The sequence below is a fragment of the Cygnus olor genome, chromosome 8 (assembly GCF_009769625.2).
Source record: "Cygnus olor isolate bCygOlo1 chromosome 8, bCygOlo1.pri.v2, whole genome shotgun sequence".
NCBI classification, from domain to species: Eukaryota; Metazoa; Chordata; class Aves; order Anseriformes; family Anatidae; genus Cygnus; species Cygnus olor.
In genome coordinates this window covers 18974526-18994716 of record NC_049176.1, presented here as the reverse complement: position 1 = coordinate 18994716, position 20191 = coordinate 18974526, and the positions used below count along the sequence as shown (strand labels likewise).

The window sequence follows — 20191 nt, the reverse complement described above, 5'->3', positions numbered from 1 at the left end:
ATGCAATATATCCTTTAGGCTCAATCCCATTTTTTTTTTCTCTTTTTTAGGTTTCAGCCGAGCAGCACTACCATTTGGTTTGGTTAGGAGAGAGCTCTCCTGTGAAGGCTACTCCATTGACCTCCGGTGTCCAGGAAGCGATGTTATTATGATAGAAAGTGCTAACTATGGACGGACAGACGACAAGATTTGTGATGCTGACCCTTTCCAGATGGAGAACACAGAATGCTTCCTTCCAGACGCCTACAAAATTATGACACAAAGGTAAAAATATATATGTCACTTTGAGAATCAAAGAGGAAAAATGGCTGGACTAAAACAGTAAGAGCTATATACTGTAGAAAATGCTGTGTTGCACTTGACAGTTTGATGCTGAGGTAGTTTTATGTCTATATAGAAGGAAATAAAAATCACCAGTTACAATTAGAGAGGTTTTTTACAATTCTTTGTGCAAAAGGAAAAAGTGGGAAGATAACTGCAAGGAGAATGGAACAATTAATTTATTTGGAGGTTCCTTATATTTCTGTCTTTTACGTGGCCAAACAGCACTTAATTTTTTCTAAATGGCTGTAGCTTCTACATTCCTTGGCAAACTTACACGTTTCTTTTGAATGCATTTAAATTGCTGTGCTTCCCACCTTCAAAATGCTTAAAATGTAAAATGCCAGGATGATTAAATGCCAGGATGATTACATGTCATTATACATGTGTGTACATACGCATATAACCATACAAGCACATGCTACTTTAGGTCTTAGTGACAGTGACTGTCAGTAATAGAAGATGGAGTAAGAGCTGATAAAAGTGTTTGTAGTACAAAACTTACATCAGGACTAATATTCATAGAAATTCTTGCGCATCTAAGCTGAATATGAGCATCAGCCTTCTAGTACTGACAGTTGTGGAAATGTCAGCACAAATCAGTCACTGGCATTTTTAGTAGCTTTAACTACAAGGGTGTTCTAAGGCTAGATAAAAAAAATGTTTGGCTTTTTTATTTTGTTTCTGTAAAGCTCAAAAAACCTGAAAATTTTCCTTCTTCGCCCCACATAAGTTCAGGAAAAGTAGTGAATGGAAAAGTTCAGGACTGGTGGGAAATTTTTCTCCCAGTGCATTTTTCTTAGGATGAGGAATCCAAAAAAAAGGGGCAATGAGAATAACCTGGTAATTCTCCAGTACACGTACGCAGAGATATCAAATCAAATATGCAAGTCATCTTGCATGCTGCTATATTTTGTTTGAACATAGAAGTCAGTAACACATAGTCATGTCTTAAAAGTAATCTTCCTTTTTGACTCTCAATTCACTCTAGTTGTTATGACTTGAAATTTTTTATCACTTTCATGTGAACTCTTGGACATTCTCTATTTCTGTAGTCAAATATTTGGGCTCACTATCAAGTTTCAATTTCAAATGGTAGGGGAAAATTAAGGATATCAAGCCTTTTATTTTTGTTCTGTGTTCAACCTATGACTTGTTCTGTGATCAGTAAGGGAAAGGCTCCATTGCTAAGGTAGTAAAAAGGTGATACAACTTCTTTAAATCGTTTGAATTATTATTTTATGGTTCCAGTTCATTGTTGTTAATTAGATCAAGCCAGATTTCCATTGAGACTTCAGCAGCAGTGTCATCATCCTCTAATCTGTCAACTCCCTTTGAAACCACCTTCAATTGCTTTTGTAAATGTAGTGCCTCTCTGTAGACTTCCTTGTTGTGTAAAATGCATGTTGTGTTTTGATCAAAGTCCTCCTTATGTTTACTGCAAATACACAGATTAAGTAGTCAGAGACAAATATAGAGGCACAATCTTGCTTAAAGTGACATCATACTGTTCCTGGAAAGCTGAAATTTGAATCTTCCCATTTCAATTAATCAACTGTAGGTTTATGGTAGCAGAAAGTATTTTTGAACTTCCCCACTCTTCCAGTCTTACCATTTTTTCAACAGTCCAAAATGAAGACGTGATCATATATAAAACATTGATTCAACATATCTGTGCTCAGAGACAATTTATCATTGTATTCTGTTTTATTTTCTGAACAAATGGCAAAGATCATTTGATATGATACTTCCTATTTTTGTCTAGCATTTATAGTAATTTGGAAGTTTGGTTATGTAGCTTTCTTTCTCAGATCCTGTCAGTGAGTAGAAAAAATGTCTCCTCTGCTTTGTTAAATCTTTTTTGAAAATTGGTCAATTTGTTCTATTACAAGCACGGAACAATATTGCAAATTTCTCATAAAATATTAAAAGTTCTTGTATCTCATCTATTCATAACTGCATTGGTGATTGTAATTTTTTGTTGTCTAAGGCAAAATGTTTAGAACTTGGTGCACGTCCTTGATCTGATATCTAAAAGTATCACATCAGCTGTATTTTGATGGCAGCAATTGCACAGAAAATAGCTCACCTGAAGGACTGTCAGACTCATTGGTTTTATTTTTTTCATTGACAAGAAAAAATAATTAATCCGTTAGACCATTTAGATCGTTAACGACAATCTAACGTTTGTCATTAGACAAGGAAAACTTTTCTTCTATACCTTTAGAAATAAGCAGCAATAGTTTTGATATTGCTGTTTAACATCTTGCAGTGTTTACTTTTAAGGGTTAATTAAATGTTTTTATCACTTCAGCCAGCAGTGTCTCTACCACTGCTTTTGACCACTTGAGTCCATTTTAGACCTGTAGTTAAATGCAGTTCCATGGCAATTATTAAACACTCATCATTCATTTGCAACATTACTCCACAGCCTTCATACAGCAACTAAATTTATTGTAGTTACAGTGGGAAAACACTAGCGTAATGAGATCAATACTGTGAAATCTGAAGATTGAAAAATAAGATGAGCTTTCCGGTTTAACACAGAGCCGTATGATCACACACCCTGCTCCCCTTTGAGAGGTTTTGAGATTGTGACAAACTTTGTGTTGCATCAGCTCCTCTTTATTAGAACAAACATAATATTTTCTCCTTTTCTTTCTTTTGTACAGTGCTCAGATTTTTAACGTAGTGTTTTCCTAGGAAGCCCGACTAGAACACTAATGACTTCACTGCTTTGCATTTTTACCTTTGTAAAGTCGTTATTAATTTTTTAGTTCCTCCTTGAAATTACATCCCAATTATTCTAGAATAAAGTCCTCCACATGCATTTAGATTCCGTGTAAACTTCAGAGTGGCACAGTTAAAATTGAAGCTTTGAAGAAAGGGACTAGACCTTCAGAAAATCCCTCTCCTCATCCACACTTTTCTGATAATTAACCCCAGCGTCTGCATGCAGTCATGTTTGAGAGATCTTACCAGGAGTTAAGGCTGCCTGTAGAAATAAGCTTATTTCTAAAATATTTGGTGACTTAGACTCCTTGGTTCTCTCCTATCCTTTACAAGGGACAATTCTTCTCCTGCTTCCTTTTCATTTGAAATAGGAATTACACAAACAGGGAAGCTCAGGATGCAAAGCAGCCCAAGGAAATTGCTGCAGTTGCTCGCGGGTAACGTGTGTGTTCGTGTGACTGCAGCCAGAAACTGTCACGAGACTTTGAAGTTGATAAGGCTGACTAATACTGCTCTTTATAGACACAGCGGAGATTTGAAAATTAACATGATAAAATTTGCTTACAACTGCTTCCATTGTAAGTAGATTGCAGGTGGATTGCCGGGGTTATTTTCAAACCACCTGGGCGTTTAAGGAGGACTTTTGGCCTCCAACCTCAACTTCAAAGCCCCGCTCTGCAGGCTCCAGCTGCAGCTGGGCCACAGTTTGCTGTTAGGACAGGCACTGAGGATTTCATAGGTACCACATACTGTTTGGATTTCTGTTCTGTTAGCTTAAAATAACAACAGATCCTTAAAAGTACATGTAAGGACACACTCAAAATACATTTCAAATGCTCAGGCACATTGTATGTGCAACTTTATGATGTAACACTAAGCTGCAAAGAAGCTTTTTTTTTTGCATTCTGGGACCTTTCTCTCTGAATTAAAAATAGGATTTTTTTTTAGTAAGAATCACTTTTCTTAGTCCTAAAATTTTGGGTTAGGAAATGTTGCTGTTTATTTTAAAGATCAGACACCTTAACTACCTTGGTGATTCCAGTTCAGTGCAATTAGATAATATTTTTGCCTGTGTGTTTATATAAATGCTTGGGTAATCTGGCAGAAAAATCAAATGCATTTTTTTTCAGATCCATTCCAATCTATACACCTTATTTTTTGAGTAAATTGCCATTATAGCTATTTGTTGAGCTTGTAGAAAAAATCTGTTTTGTATTTAGAAAAAATATGAACTATTAACCCTGAAGCTATGGGATAATACACATTGAGATTAAGTTCAAGCAATTAATGTTGACAGCCAAATTAATGCTAACTTTAGAAAGAAGATATTGTTCCCTCCTAATAATGGCTAAAATACCTTGATTTTATAAAGAGGAATTTCTGATCTGTGTTATGACACATAGTTGCGGTCATCGAAAAGAAGAATAAGAAAAGAAAGAATAATTCCCAAGAAGAATAATTCCCAAATCTTTAAAACTTCATTAGAAAACACAGTGTCGCAGTTAGTATATTCAGATTATTTTTGTTCTGCAACAGAAAGGTGGTTATATCAATCCTGCAGTAGGAGGTGGCCTTGAAATTTTATTTTCATCCACAATTCATACTATAACATTATATATATTATACTTCCATATTTAATCAGTATTATTTGCCTTTTTAACTATGCACAGGGAAAGCAAACCTCATTATAATAGGTAAGCATAAATAGAAAATCTGTTAGGTGTAATAGATGAACTTGGGGAACTTAAACACTTTGAAATACCATTTTACAACATCACTGCAGAAGGTGAAAGGATTAAAAGAGGCATAAATCCTTTCCAGCAGTCAGCATTTTGTCTGTTGCACGTATCCTGTCCTATCTATAGGCCGTGCAACATATGTACCTTCAATTACCATGTCCGTCATGACGGCAGTGAGGAGTTCATGCTTGTGTTCTTGTTACCGTGAACTTTTCTCGCATGGTAATACAGTAACCTGTTATGTCCATCATCTGTCTGGCGGGACAGCTGCGCTCAAGTGAAGGGTCTTCAGAATGTAAGTGGCGTGCCTCCTGCCCCACAGGATGATCCAGAGAGACATCAAGGAAGGGCCCTATCCATTCCTTTTCCTGAGGCATTATTTTTTCCTTAATCCCTCCCAGAGTGGGGGGTGGGAGAACGGAGATGTTCATTCTTTTCCATCTATTCACATGTCCAACAAAGACATCATTTTAAAAAATCCTGTATACAAATGAGAGCAAGACATTTTCGGAAGAAATCAGAAGTTCTCCTCTGAAGACGATGCATCCTTTGAGTGTTCATCTTTTTCCTGCTTGTCAGGTCTGCAGTGGAAGCGTCGTCATACTGTATTAGTTTCCTTTCAAGTGAAAACAAGTTTGATCTGTTCCCTAAAGTGAGTGAATACAGAAAATCTGCCACTAGACTCCAGGCTGGGATGGACAGTAGGTAACTGCTATAGCTGATTAATCTCACTCCTCAGAGTGAAGCAGTCTGGCCAAAACGCCAGGCCTAACAGCACATCTTCTCTACTAGAAGGCAAAACAAGCTGTGGGGTTACTGCAGAACTGAATTTGAGCCTTTGCGAGACTTCCATGAAGAAGCATTTTAGTGCCTCAAAATGAGCTGCCTCAGACAGGGCCAGGTTGATTGTGCGTTTAAACTATACCACACCTCCAATTTGCATTTTTTAGCATGACTTAAAACAGTTTTCCTGGGCAGGATTTGATCCTCTGCCCTTCAAAACTGACTGTGATTGTGGTAATGGCGTGTGTTTCCCTAGGGGTCTGCCAGGCTCAGACAAGGCTCTGCTGACCCCTGCTGCTATTCGTGCTTTTTTCCTTGCTTTTCCTTCTGCGGACGAAGATTGCCTCCCTTTGCTAAAGATATCATGTTGTGAAAAGTGTCTCGGAACAAGAGGTATACCTTGCCTTTTGCTACTTTCTGGTCATTAAGAGCTTGCATTTCTGTCCTTTTCGTGTCAGAGAAACACCAGTATTGATCATAAGATATCACAGGCTGATGCAGGCAGGGAAATTCTCGGAATTCATGCGCAGCAGAGTGGCTGTGGTGTTGGTGCGGATCTCATTTGTGAGGTTCTTCTTTTGCTTTGGCATGCCAGTGGTTTCTGCTTCAGCTCGCTGACAGCTGCCTCACAAAAGTTACCATAGAAAATTATCAAAATTAGATGTCTCTTTTAAGCATCCTTTAAAAATGAAGGCTTTTACTTATCTGATGCAGACATAGGTCTTAGTACAGCAGTCACCGCCATCAGTATTTTGCTGTAGCAGACGTGTAAAATGCTCTATTTTTAAACGGCACTTTTCGTGATAACAGGTTGCGGTCTGATTGATTTTTGTTTTGTTTTGTTTTCTTGTGTGTTAATCTCAAGACTTAGTTATGACTCATACAGAGAAAAAACATTAATACATGTAGAATATTTTCATAAACTAGGCATTAACACAGAACCTAGAATATTCATGACGCATACCGTAGTCCTTGGCTTTATTACAGAAAAGAAGAGGAACACCCATGACTGAGAACCTTATCTGGCATTGTTCATTTTCACTGTCATTAATATGAAAGTAGTAGGTCTAGTTTACACATTAAAAATAGTGTTTGCTTTTTTTTTAAATTTTGTTATTATTAATGGGGTTGTTCCACTGTGGTATTACTTAGTCGATTAAATACAAACCCTCAAGTTCTGAGGTTCTGAGCAGTCAGGTAAGGTGAAATAGCTGTTAATGGTACTTGCTCGTCTTTTTGTGGTGTGTTTTATTATTATTTTCTGCAGAAGAAATTACGTTACACATGTGCAAGCACATATATACACACACGTTGCTGTAATCACGGCATTGGACAAGCTACAAAGGAAACAATAAAAGAATCATTGATACCAACTAATGACATTTAAAATTCAGATTTAGTTTACTTCAAAAAAGATTGGATTCATTATTTTGCCAGGGTGTAGCTTGATATTTTATTTAGTGTTTCCATATCTTATATTTAAGTTTTTTATTTCCTTTATTACTGGCAAAAACAATATCAAACTCTTCTTAAGTCAGTGTATATCTCATCTAGCAAGATGGTATATACATATTCATCAGTCTTTCCTTGCTGTTTATGTGTTAAAATAAATATAACTATATGTAAGTATATATAAATTTTTAAGCATTATATGTTGTTTCTTGTCTATTTGAGTACCGTGTAAAATACATTCTTCAGACTGTGATTTTCTTGGTCTTTTTTTCAGATTTCTGAAAAGGGCTCTACTAGGTGTACCTGTTGTTTAGCCTACAAGTAGTCATGTACTATATATTTTGGCTATGTAATCAACTCTCTTGGTAATTTACTGATGATTGTGAGAAGCTGACAGAGACAACATAGCTTAACCTTATAGTTGAAATTTGTATGACTTCTATATAGTTTTCAAATTTCTAGTCTAGCCCTGTTACAGTTGCGTTCATAACTTGAGTATTAAAAAATTCTGATTTACTTATATATTACTGTGTCAAATATAGTTCGTATGGAATAATACTATAATAATTGAAGCCCATTAATTCCTCCCACCCCAATATATCCTCTATAACACTGAGCCAAAACAGCTACGTTATCAGATAAGTTGATTTAGGACTTTCTACATGTGTTCATATAGCCATTTATCTCAACCCTTGCCGAGGAGACCTTTATTAAGCTGTGATGACTGCTGAATATGAAATGTAACCAAGATTATTTTTTTATTCAAATATAATTTAAATATTCATCAAAGAGGAGTTATGCTTGAAACTGACAGAGACTATTAACATCAAAAAATATAATTAACTGCACTGGGTATCATGAAGCAGAGTTAGCCAAATAGCCGAGAGGTCTAATTGCTCTAGAGTCTGAGAAGCAATAGTTTTATTTTATACTGTTGCTGTGGAATTAATAGTGATGTGGTTTCCTATGTGAGGCAATTAAAAGCTGCCTGTTAAGGTTCATTGCACTATAGGAAATCCGTTGACTATCACTTAGTAAACAGAACTGACATGCAAAAGGTACGTGAAGATGGGCAGAGCAAGGTATAGATCGGAAATTAGGACATATTAATATGAATTAAATATATGTAAGTAAATTATGAGTACTTTCTAGTATTATAAATCCAGCTCTAGCAAAGAAAGTGAAAAGTTCATTAGAAACACAAAGGAAATAGAATTTAAAAATTATTACAGAGAAGCTATTTAATTCAGAGGAAAGGAAGAGAAGAGTAACAGTGGTTTAAAAATTAAAAAGTGGCTACAGAGCATAGAATGGAGCAGATCTTATAGTCTGGAAATTTCCTTCTGCCACAGGATAATCGCCTACTTATAATAAAAAAGAACCTTCTGACCTTTGTGGCTCAATTAAGCTTTTTAGTTGAATTCAACAAGGAAAAAAAAAAACTTCTTTATTGAATCCCATAGATTATGCACGTGCCCAGGCTATATAGCCTAAAAAGAGGCGGTCATATTCATGGTATTTCAACATTAACGAGGTTGCTGGAGTGGAAAAGTTTAAGGATCAAAGATTCAAACAGTAACAGTATTTTACAGCATTTTTTTTTTCACTCTAATAAGAAAATTGCAACCTAATTGCTTAATAAATAGGCCATGATTACTGAAAGACATAGATAATTTCCCTCTTTCCATTTTATTTTCTACATATTGCAGAACAATAATTAGCAAAAATGCTGTGGCCACAAATTATTTTCTTTCATATAAAAACTATAAATAAAATGAGTTTGCATGTGTATTCTTTAACTTAGTATGGTAGTCAATTTTTAGATTTTTAAGAAGGAATCTGAAAAAGTGTTGGACTGGTAAAATAAAATCAACCAAAGAATTCAGCTAGACTTGCTGTTATATATATAAAGATTGGCTGCCTGTTTCATACATTATTTAGCGTGCTTACCCTGTTTATATCAGTGACATAAGAGTGCGTGCTACTTTCTCCGAAGAGCACTGTCTTTGCCGCTTCACAGCACAGTGCCTTGTACTCCCAGGCTTGCACATGGTGTTAGCAGATATTTAAAGCACTTCAGCCTAGCATTTTATAGGTCATGATGATCTGAGCCTATAAAACAAGTTACTGCAATGAAGTTAATGCAGTCTTAGGAGTGTTACATAGACTGAATACTCAGTATTTGGTATATTTTTAGCCTGCTATAGACACATCAATGGGGAGCAAAGGCTCTTAACACGTAGAATTTTTCCATGTCAGACCTGCTATAATACAGTGGCAGTAAGGAATCTTTACTACAAATTCACTATTGAAAGTCTTATTTGTTCAGCTTTTCACTAAAACACAGTAGCTATAGCAGCCTTTGAATTTTGATTTCTTCCAGCACGCAAGCGTACACACAAACAGGCTCTGTAACATTTATAAAAGAAGTTAGGTAGCAGAATAACTTCACTGAGCAAGCTGCTCTGACCAAAGTCATAGCGTTCGAACACCTTACAGGAAGAAGTCTTACTACCTAATGACACAGAGCTGTGTAATGTTTCATATGGCAAGATACATATTTTGTCATTGTATGTGCAAGAGCATCTATATTTTCTTAGTAGTAATCTGGGCAACTGTGATCTTTAATCTTACTGTTTGTTGCTTCTCAGGTATCTTGCTCTTTGTGATACGTATATATATATATATATATGAGGAAGGAACAATTTAAAAATGTATTCAATACACGTATTTTTCTAGCACTCTAAAATTGCTGTTTCAACATAACTCAGATTTAGTGCTCCTTTTCCTATGACTGTTTAATACATGAATTTAGACCGAGTTATTTAAGTGCAACAGTAACCAGTTCTGAACCCATAACCTTTCCATGTTAACTGAATTTCTTAAGAGCATTGAACTCAGCCCTACTATTACACTTGTGAAGCTGTAGGTGTTTTCTCATCTAGGATGTGGTAGCACTGATACTGCTTTCAGTACATTATTCTAGTGCCAGCATCACTGATGGGTATGAAAAACATCATTTACTTTGTATATTTAGTTTTCTTAGATAATTTTACTGCCTTTGTGGCTGAGATATAGCAAAAGAACACCTCCTGGAGTTGCATTTAAAACAGGAGCACTTTGGGTAATGTGCTGTAGACAGAACACATATGAGTTAGTGCTCAGCTATCATGAATGCCATCAGCAATGCCTTGTTGCTTTCTTATCAGCCACTTCCTGCTGTCAGCCCAGTGCTTATTTCAATAGAAAAGGATTTGCATCAAATGTAATACAGTATTATGTATGGCTAACATGGGGTTTTTAATTGTGCAGGCACATGAGACTCCTTCAGTGGTAGACAGGTTGATAAAAGGATTAGATTAGGAATATTTTTGACACAATTAAAGATTATCTGTGCATTGAAGGAGTCAAGCCAGTGAATTTTCTGATGTGTTTCTTACAGAGGTGAATCTGCTTGACTTGTGTAGAAAAAAAAAAACACAACGCAGAATCCACAGGATTTTTGGAGATGTAAAACTGAGCAAACAAAAGCATCTCCCTAAACTTTATTGGGTTTAAAACTGGAAATTTCAGGAATGGGAGACACACAACTCAAATAAGTAACTTAATCCCTTAACTTCAAATCACAAAGAAGAAAGTGGGATTGTGCTTCACAAGTTAGAGCAGAAGGATACTTGTGCAGGGGAAGTCCTATACCTAGAAGTCTTGCAAGCTTTCCAGATGATAATTAGATCCAGACATCACTGTGGGTAATGAATAACAGTGCTTTTGTGACAGGCATTCCTCTCAGAAGAAAAGAAAGTACTTGTGGAGAGGACTCTCAGACACATCTTAACAGAAAATGACACCACTGTTACAGAGTTGATTAAAGACACCTACCAAGGGACAACACTTCTGGAAAAAATCAGCAGATGAAATAAGAAAAGTTGTAATTTTGTTAATAATTATCAGTTTAATATACATAACTTTAAAGCCATAAAATCTGCATTAAAAATGTTGAGGAAAAGGATCGTACCAACTTGCTAGCAGATTACACTTTTATAAATCTTGTAAATTAACCAAGTTGTCTTTTGACCTCTTGCTCAGCATTTTGCTCTGCATTCTGTTGAGCCGTCACTCCCCTGCCCAGTGGAATTGGTAGAGATGCAGCGGTGGCACATGGCCTCTGCTGATGAAAATTATAACCCAAAAAGGGGATATTCCCCAAGGCAGGTTTACAAAAAACAATTTATTCTTTTTCACCCTGTAAAACTCATCTTACATGCAGGATCTCTTGCGTTATTACAAACTCTAATCCTCTGAGTGGGTAATTAACGGACCAGAAAAGCCATTTGTGGAAAGAAAGAGTCATAAGGGTGAAAAATATTTCTCTGCTGAATGATCTTTAAGGAGTAAATAATTACAAGAGTGAGAGGTTTGGGATGACCAATCTAAATCTGAACATAATTAGGATGAACACAGTTTGAAAATCGAAGCAGTTGGCATGTGCAACAATTCTCATATCAGAAGACTAATTAAATATTTAAAAGCCCAAAACCCCTCACTATTCACAGAAAAATAACCTGCCACAAAAGGGTCTGCAACTTTGCAGATAATTAGGAAGGGTTACAGGGGGAAAAAATCACCGATTGGCTCCAAGGTTCTGCAAGGTCACGTCTTATTATGGTGTATCTTTTATATGGTTTGATAACAACTTTCTTGCTAATTTAATCTAAATCGGGCATCCCATAGCGATATCCCATTTCCCTTGTTAAAAATCTGATCGTTTTTCTGTATGCAAACTGCAAGAGGTGAACATTTTTATAAATAATTGCTCCTAATTGATATAGGTCGTAATATTTTTTCATTATTCAAGGGAAATTCATATGTTAAAGGTCAGTTAGGGTCCACCCCTACACGCGCACCCCATTTTGAAACTGTTCCTCCTGCTCATTGTGGAGGGAAACCACAAGACCTTATGAGTTCATGCTACCTCAGTGGTAAATTTCGTAATTAGTACATCCTACCTGGTAAAGCCAAGCTACAGCTATGTTGGATATGCATTTCTGCAGCCAGGGGAGCTGTGCTACATGCATGGGACACACAGTGAGTCAAGCCTTTTTTGCGTTGAACTGGCCTGGAGGTTCAGTGGAACTACGAACACAAGTGTAGTAAGTCTTCCAAATTTCAGAAGAATTTCAGTAACAAATCACCTCTATAAATTGAAACACCTTATTTTAGTAATTAAAGTGGGTGATTTTTTAAAATGTATTTAAGATCTGTACAAATTAATGTGAAGGATAAAGCTACACGTTTTCAATATTGTAATTGTTCGAGTTGCTATTCATTTAATAAAGACTCAGAAGCTGTCTTAAGTGACAGAACTTTTAACTACATTATGAATATGCTGAATGCCAAGCCATGGATAAAAAAGATCTACAGTGCTGTGAGAATGGGTTTTAAAGGGTTTTTACTATTATCCTATGATCTCTGCCTGGGAGTCTGTTCTCCTGCAAGTGGTTGCAGTATTTCGCCTAGGAGTTAGACACAGTGTTTGAGGATTTGCTCTTGGATTTGCTGTGGCTGTGCTCTAGTACGGTGCCTCAGAAGTAAACACCACTCCGTGAAGCTCTTTCATTGGTACCCAACCCTACGTTTCTCATCCGAAACCTGCTCAACCCACAAGATGTGATGCTGCACTCACGTTCGCTCAATGTGAATAATCTGTGTAAATCGCTCGGATATTATGATACTGCACTACTAAAGTTTTCATTAGTAAATAAGCATTGCTTCAGGCTATTTATTTTGCCTAAATGGTGAAACATTTAATTGGGTCTTTTGAACTCATTACTTTTCAGCAGTGCAGATCTGCTTAGCTTAGTTTGTGTGCTGAGACATACACACTTAATCCCATACTGCATTTTTCTTGCAAAGTATACATACATAAATAATCTGACAAGATTATGAATATGACTTTATTTCCATTTCTTCTTCCTCAGACAAGGTTGCATTAGAAACATTTTTGCTAAAAAGTTGGTGTCCTCTGCTCTGTGCTGTTACAAGGTTTTGGTTTTGCTTGCACGTGCACAGTCCTGGCAGAAATCACTCACTAGCAGATTATTCCATTTGCTTTGCACACCTAATTGTCATGTCTAATTTTCCTGTCTGTGTTTTGCAACCATTGCCTCAGAGGCTCTGGTAGTTCTAATAGGCCTTTCACATACATGGTAGAAAGTAGCAGGGATAGAAAGATCAATTATAAAAGCAGTTCAAAAATTATCGAGAGATGGCAGAGTTACTTATTCCACTGGAATGTGCATTTCCTTTTTTTTCTTTTTCCCCCTCCCTATTTGATCTGATGTTTCAGTTTCAGGTTAATGATAACTCCATAATAATAGCATTTACACAGATAAACAAAGTACTGGAACAAGAATGAACTGGAAAAAGTACTGCTGATGCGATAGCTTCAATGGGAGTAAGTGGAAAAGTCTGCCTTTTTAACAGTGGCTGCTTTGAATTTAGCAAACATGAATACTAAAAAGCAAATGGGTCATAACTAAATGCATTAAAATTGTAAGAAGTTGAAAGCAAAAAACACTCTGTTAAATGACTTTGCCATACAGATCCGATATACATTCATTGACAGTGAATCGGATTTGGTGACCCGAAGAAAGGGCCTGTGGGAGTTTCATATTTTCTGTTGTGTTTTAGTGTCTATTTTGAGTTTTCATCATGCCTATCCTTAAACTCCCAAAAGATTACATTGTAAAAAGAAAGCACAATTACATATTATTGTGTATTTATTGAGCAAACAAAAACAAAGCTCTGGTGCACCTTCTTGTACAATATTAATTATACACTATTTAGCTTCCTAATGTTATGTTTACTTAGTAATTGGGAAGATTCAAGAAATCATCAATATTTTATTTAAAAAGAAAATAGAAACAATTTTCTCACCTTTTTATCCCTCAGATACGTTTCATCTGAAGCCACCAGGGTTACTGCTGTAGTGATCATGTTGCCGAGTCCATATGAAATCCCGATACCGGGTTATGATTTTTTCAAAACAGTTTTTAGCATACCTTACTGCTGTCATGCTCACAGGAAGATTTCCAATATTGCAACACAAATCTTATGGACAAATTCTGCTTTCATACATGCTCATGCATCCCCCATTCTCTTTTTAGATTATGAAAACTACCACTACAGCCTGCTAGATCTGTTTTCACTTTGAGCTAAGTAAAAGTGGTGCTATTTTTCTTTAGCATGCTCATTCCCCCATAATAGTTTTAGGAATTCTAACTTGAAAATAACTTTTAGGAAATCTTATACATGCGTAAGCAAAAGTGGCAGTATGGCATACCGCATTTTTAAAAGGCAGCAGTAGGATTACATCCATCTTGGCTCCATACGAATGTGTGCATTCACTCTTGAGTATGTAGGGTTGTGCTGCTGCTGCGGTTGCTCTAGCAGTCTGGATAGTGCAGTGCTGGGGGACCAAGGCTGCTTCAAGTCAAAGCTTTATAGCAGGGCTAGCTTTTTAGCAGGTCTTTTTTTCAGGCTTTGGTTAGGTCCAATTTGTTAAGTGGTTAGGTTTCATTTCTGGTATGTAATAATATATTTCTTGTGAGGTGAATTTGAAACTCAGAATTTAAGTATGTTACTTCAAATAGTTTTATCTCCTGTTGCATGTGGGTGTGCGTGCATATATATCTAATGTATCTAACATAAAAACTCTATTATCTGGTTATCTTATATGTAAGTTTTGTACATGCTTTCTAAGACCAAATTAATAAAACATAGCATTTAAGTAATATTTGACATCTTCATACATATGTAACTTAGAGTTTAATAACAGGAGTGGAGGTCTAGTGAATATGCATACACAAGCAGAAGCACATCGCACACGGCAGTTGTAGACCATTAGGAATACATATGTAAAGACAGCCATTTATTCTGGGCAAAGAGGTTCAGGAATTTTTCCGTTTAAAATATGCTGTTGTTAAAAGTCAATACACGCAGCATAGTCATCCCACATTCCCATCTCTTTTTACTCAGACTGAAACTCACACAGGGTGAATAAGGAACAAGAAGACCATATGGAGTACATGGTGCTACAACTCATAGTTTACGTGCGGCAAGTGGTGTTTGAGCAGGTTGCTGCAGGCGATATGCAGGAACATGTCATCATGCTAGCTTTTAAGTATTTAATCAATATGCTGAAAGAGAAATACTGTCATATCTGGCTTAAAAGTTTCAAAACATACCAGAATAGTTTGTTTTAATGTATTAACAATTTTATCAAAATGAATTTTACTTATTAAATGTGGCTTTATACTATCATTTTTTAGCTTTTTAAAGTGAAATATACATGACTTTTCTGTGTTTGCCAGTTTACTTAAAGAAACACTGCATTCATAGAAAGCTGATGCATTAGGAGTACGCAAAATTATATGGATAGTCTGTTTCTGGTATGAGCTTAACCCTGTACCCTTTTCAAAACAGCCCTAACGTTTCTTCTATGTTACTATCTTTGTCAAAGTTATGTATATAAAACAAAAGCATTTGAAGGATAAATTATGATGCAGACCTTATTTTATACGTCTTAACTTTGAAGAACTGCAGGAACCACTTGGAAAGGAGCTGCACGTATCTTTATGTGACATATGTTACCTACCCGTAAAGGTGACCTCTTCACTCAGTCAGTCTGTTTGACCCATCTCATGCTAAAGTGTCTCCAGAACCTGCTTTTCAGATTCCAGCATTTCAGATCTGGTCCAGTCATGATGCACTCTGTTTTTCTTTTTAATGCTGGAGTATTTGTTCAAGTCCATAGATTTTGCATTTTTAATCTTCCTTAGAACAGTGGTGAATAATGGCCCTTGGCAGGAGATAATGAAATTTTCTTAATTTATATTTTCAAGCAGAAGCTTCAATTGAAAATGGCATCCTATGGCCTGGAGACATAGCTCTAGTGCAAGTTTCAGGGGAGCTGTAATAATAATGCAGTGCCAGCGGTGACGGGGAATGATAGGACAGTGAAGAAGTAATTTAAGAAAGAAAAGAGAATGTACCAAAGCTTTATTGTAGCATATCTAATGATCTGCTGAAGATTCCCAATAGCTTTTGGAGCATGACAGGAGAAACTAATGTTATCTTGCCAAAACAGAAGCCCCTGCTTAATCAGCAGAACAAGATTATTGATTAAAACACCTCGCACAATAGATTGCACATGGAATCTCATCTCCATACATTGCACATGGTAAAGTGCAATAATGAGCATAAGATAATAAAAAAGGAGCAAAAGCAATTTGTTGGGAATTGTACAAGTCAAGATTAGAGCTGAAATGCAAACAAATTATTGTGGAAGGTACAGCTGTCCTTAAAGATGAGCACAGAAGGAGATGGGTGCAGCAGGGACATGGCTATATAGTGAGTGGAAGATGCTTGCTAACAGCACTGCTGGAGCTGCTTTCCTTCCCTTTTTTCTGTATTCATCTGAAATGTGAAAGGGCCATTCCTCATTTGCACAGTCTTCTTCCTGAGGTGAAAGGAGTTCAGGCATTGTACTGTAACTGTTAATTAAACACTCCATTTGATTTTTAGATTACTCTGATGCATCTGCATTATGAAAATGTAACCTTTCTTCATTCATACTAAAATACTGAAGAAATGAGTGTTAGAGTACACAATTACTCCTTGCATTCATGAGAACAATGATACTTCCTACATTTCCCTTTGCAAAACTCTTGCTGGTAGTACAGGAACCTGAATTATCATTCTTTCAGTGCTACAGTCAGTCTTCTCCTAACTAGGGTTTCAAATTTAATTCATGTATTACCTTTTTTAAATCAGTTGTTACCAAGTTCTTCGCAGATCTGCTTTATTTCCTTGTAAATGACAAAGTCATAGTATCATAAATCTTTGTGAATGTCGTGAATGTCTCAAGTGTGAAGATATTTCAGTGTGAGATAATATGAATTTTAAGACTGTACATAAAAACCTGTGGATTTGCATAGTTCAAAATAAACTGGTGAAGTATGCAGTTAACTAGATTACAGAACACTTAAATGATACTTTAAACCTACAGAACACTTAAACACTAGATTGCAAACACTTAAACACTAACATGTTTGTGATTTGACTTCTTAAATTCCAAGAAACAACTGGTTCATACCATGCCTTCAGATGGAACAATTATAAAAGAGTTTGGACAGATGGACTGAAGTAACAGTATGTTGTGTAGAAAAAATAACATTGGTTAAAATGCATGAGGGACTTCAAGTTAGTTGGCAGGGTTTTTTGTTGTTATTTTTTTTTCTGATGATGTCCAGGCCTACTTTTCAAATCCATAGGAATTTTACTTTTATTATATTCTTGTTTTGGAGAATCCAATATTCAGAAAGGGCTTACCCATTCAAAAAGGAATGGAAAATGGGACATGAGATTTTGTTGCAAAGATTGTAACTGTAATATGGGCATAGTGTTTCTAAATGTAAAGATTTCTCAAAATTATGAACCTCTGCTAGAGCAGTGATGAGGTAGCTTTGATACTCTGTAGTCATGTAGCTGGCATAATTCAGAGTTTCCTGCTGTAAAGAATATCAGCTGAGACCTTTAGCAGTTAGTAAAATGGTCTTTGTAGGCAGCAGCAAAATTGTAGGCCAATAACCAGTACAGAAGTTAGTACATTAGGTTCTACAGGGAAAAACCTACAACGCTGAAGACAGAAGACTTCCATTTATCCAGAGAACAAATGACAGTACTGTAAATTCCGAGTGGCTTGTCTCTTAACTACCTCTACAAAGCCCACATCTTCTTTGTCTCTTCTCCAAAAGCCCTGACGTGGGATTGACAGCTGCTGTAGATACTGCTGGGGTTTTTTGAAGATTTCACTGGAATTGGAATATGACCACTAACTAGGTAACAAAGAGTTACCTGAATGTGGATTTTTTACATATGAATGTCTTAATCAAGCTGCTTTAATTTGAAGTCTTAGAAGCACGTGAAAATCAGAACCTTATATGAAAATTACTTAGGTTTTGTAAAATGCAACCAGCAGCGTATTCTTAAATGCAGATCAGTGATTTGAATGTGAAAAACTACAACTTATAGCACAAATCCTTCTATTCATTTGGTTATCCAAGTAATTGCCCTCGCTGGATGGGGGGATGCTTTGTAGCACTGCTGTGTACTGCAGTACCAGGCAGGCTCATTGTGTTTTGGAACTGGCATCTCCTTCATTTTGACCAAAGGTGAGGAAGAGGTGACCATGTGGAGAGTAAGCAAAATTTTAGCTGTAGAAATAGTCAAAAGTGTTTACAAAGTCTATGACTTCCTGAAATTATCACTCAGTGCCTGAAGTTTGACACTGGCACTCATTGTGGAAAGACAAAATAGTGCATTGTTTTAATTATTATTATTATTATATAGCCTTTTGGTACAAGCTAGCATGAACTGCAGCTTCCTGACTGATGACAGAGTAATAATTCTTTCACCTGGGGAAAATGAAAGAGAAGGAAACAAGAGTCCATCTTTTTTTATAAGATTTACAAATACTGCTAATAAAACTTTTTTTTTTTTCCACAGCTAAATATAACCTTCATAAGTTTCATTCTCAAGCAATTCCTCCCAATATGTATCCATTTTTTTTTGCAACAAATCAATATTTCTCTCTTAATTGCTGCTCATTCAAGTGTAAAATGAAATTTTCATACAGCTCAAAGCTGTGGAAACCATTATACTGAGTGATGTACTACACAGAGTATTTCTGTAGGAATGGTTTTGGCTTCAGTGTAAGGTTTTCACTAACAAAACAGAAAAATTTAAAGAAATAATTACAAATTCTTACATGCAAGGTTTTTATGTTGGTAAGTCTGACCTGAGTTGTAAAAAACTTGTACAAGGAACAAAGAGGCCTGTGAAGTTTAGGACCGTGGTGCCTTCTCCTACTTCTACAGCCTCCTCTTACACCATGCACATGAGATCAGTGCAGTGGCTTTCTTTGCAAGCTGGTTGCACGTGTCATCACTTCCATGTGGCTCTGAAAACCATCATACTTGTTCCAGTCTCTCAAATCCACTTCATGAGCTGTTGCCTTGAGTAACAGTGGCACCCTGAGTCACGCAGAACCTGTGTGAGGGCTGCACGAGGATCTGGCCTATGCTGGCCGCAAGTCATGGCCACAAGGTGAACTCCTCACCATCTGTCTGGTTGTGTGTGTATACAGAAATCATGGGCTACTTCCGCTCATGTTTGCAATTATAAGCCTTACGGCACAAAAAAGTAGTTTTTAGAAAAAGAGACAGAAGAATGAAGAGATAAATTCAGAAGAGTCGTTGTTCCTGAGTTACTCAGCAAGAGGCTCAGTATGTCCTGACCAGTTTTGTACAACCTTGATTAGAACATAAATGGGAAAGTGATTCATATCTGAGTTCTTCAAATGGGCTTGTTCAACCTTTCATGAGGTAGCATGAATTATTCTTATACCTGCTGGCAAAGTAGAGCTGTGGAAAGCTGTTGATACAAGATAGACTATTTTAGCTTGGGATACGGTGTTCAGGGAGTGTGGGAAGTGGTAGGGCAATAGAGAAGTTGATGTACAGCTGGAGTCAAAGGCTAGACCATTACTTAAGTTCAGACGTCTGTTATGCAGTTTGCTGACAAACAAAAGTAACCCCTGAGAAGATCAGCCAAGCTCTTTTTCTTTCAGTTACCAAACTCCCTGACCTTCTCTTCTTTTCATCTACTTCCTTCTTTTTTTTTCTGTATTATATTTTGACCATCTCTTCAGAGTTAGGTGATAGTTTTTCCATTTTAAGTTCCAATCTATTAATTCTTTTGTTTCTTTCTTTCTTCTGGAAGTCTCTCATCATTATTTAAAAACAAACAAACAAACAAACAAAAAAAAACACCACCCTTTAAATAACATTAAATTCAGTAGATCCTTGTGGTTAGAGGCATTGTAATAAAGTTCTTTGTATCAAAATGCATTGGCTTCCATTGTTCAACAAATCATTTATATTCCAGTATTTAGTCTCCTCTAAAATACATTTTAATTATTTTTCTTGCAGTTCTTCTTTTTAACTGTTTTTCTTATTTCCTCAGACAGTCATTCTTTACATCTTGCTGTAACCTAACCGAGGAAGCATAGAGTCCACCAATTACTCCTAAAATAATTAAAA

At 36.3% G+C, this 20191-nt stretch overlaps 1 protein-coding gene across 40 annotated transcripts in view; it reads left to right on the top strand.

Annotated features, from left to right (window-relative positions):
- Nucleotides 1–20191, top strand: part of ADGRL2 (adhesion G protein-coupled receptor L2) — a 385925-nt gene that overhangs the window by 314577 nt on the left and 51157 nt on the right. For all 40 annotated transcript variants that reach the window (XM_040564881.1, XM_040564880.1, XM_040564909.1 and 37 more), the window contains one exon: nucleotides 51–264. In XM_040564881.1, coding sequence (XP_040420815.1) covers nucleotides 51–264 — 214 coding nt within the window. The remainder of the gene's footprint in view (nucleotides 1–50; nucleotides 265–20191) is intronic.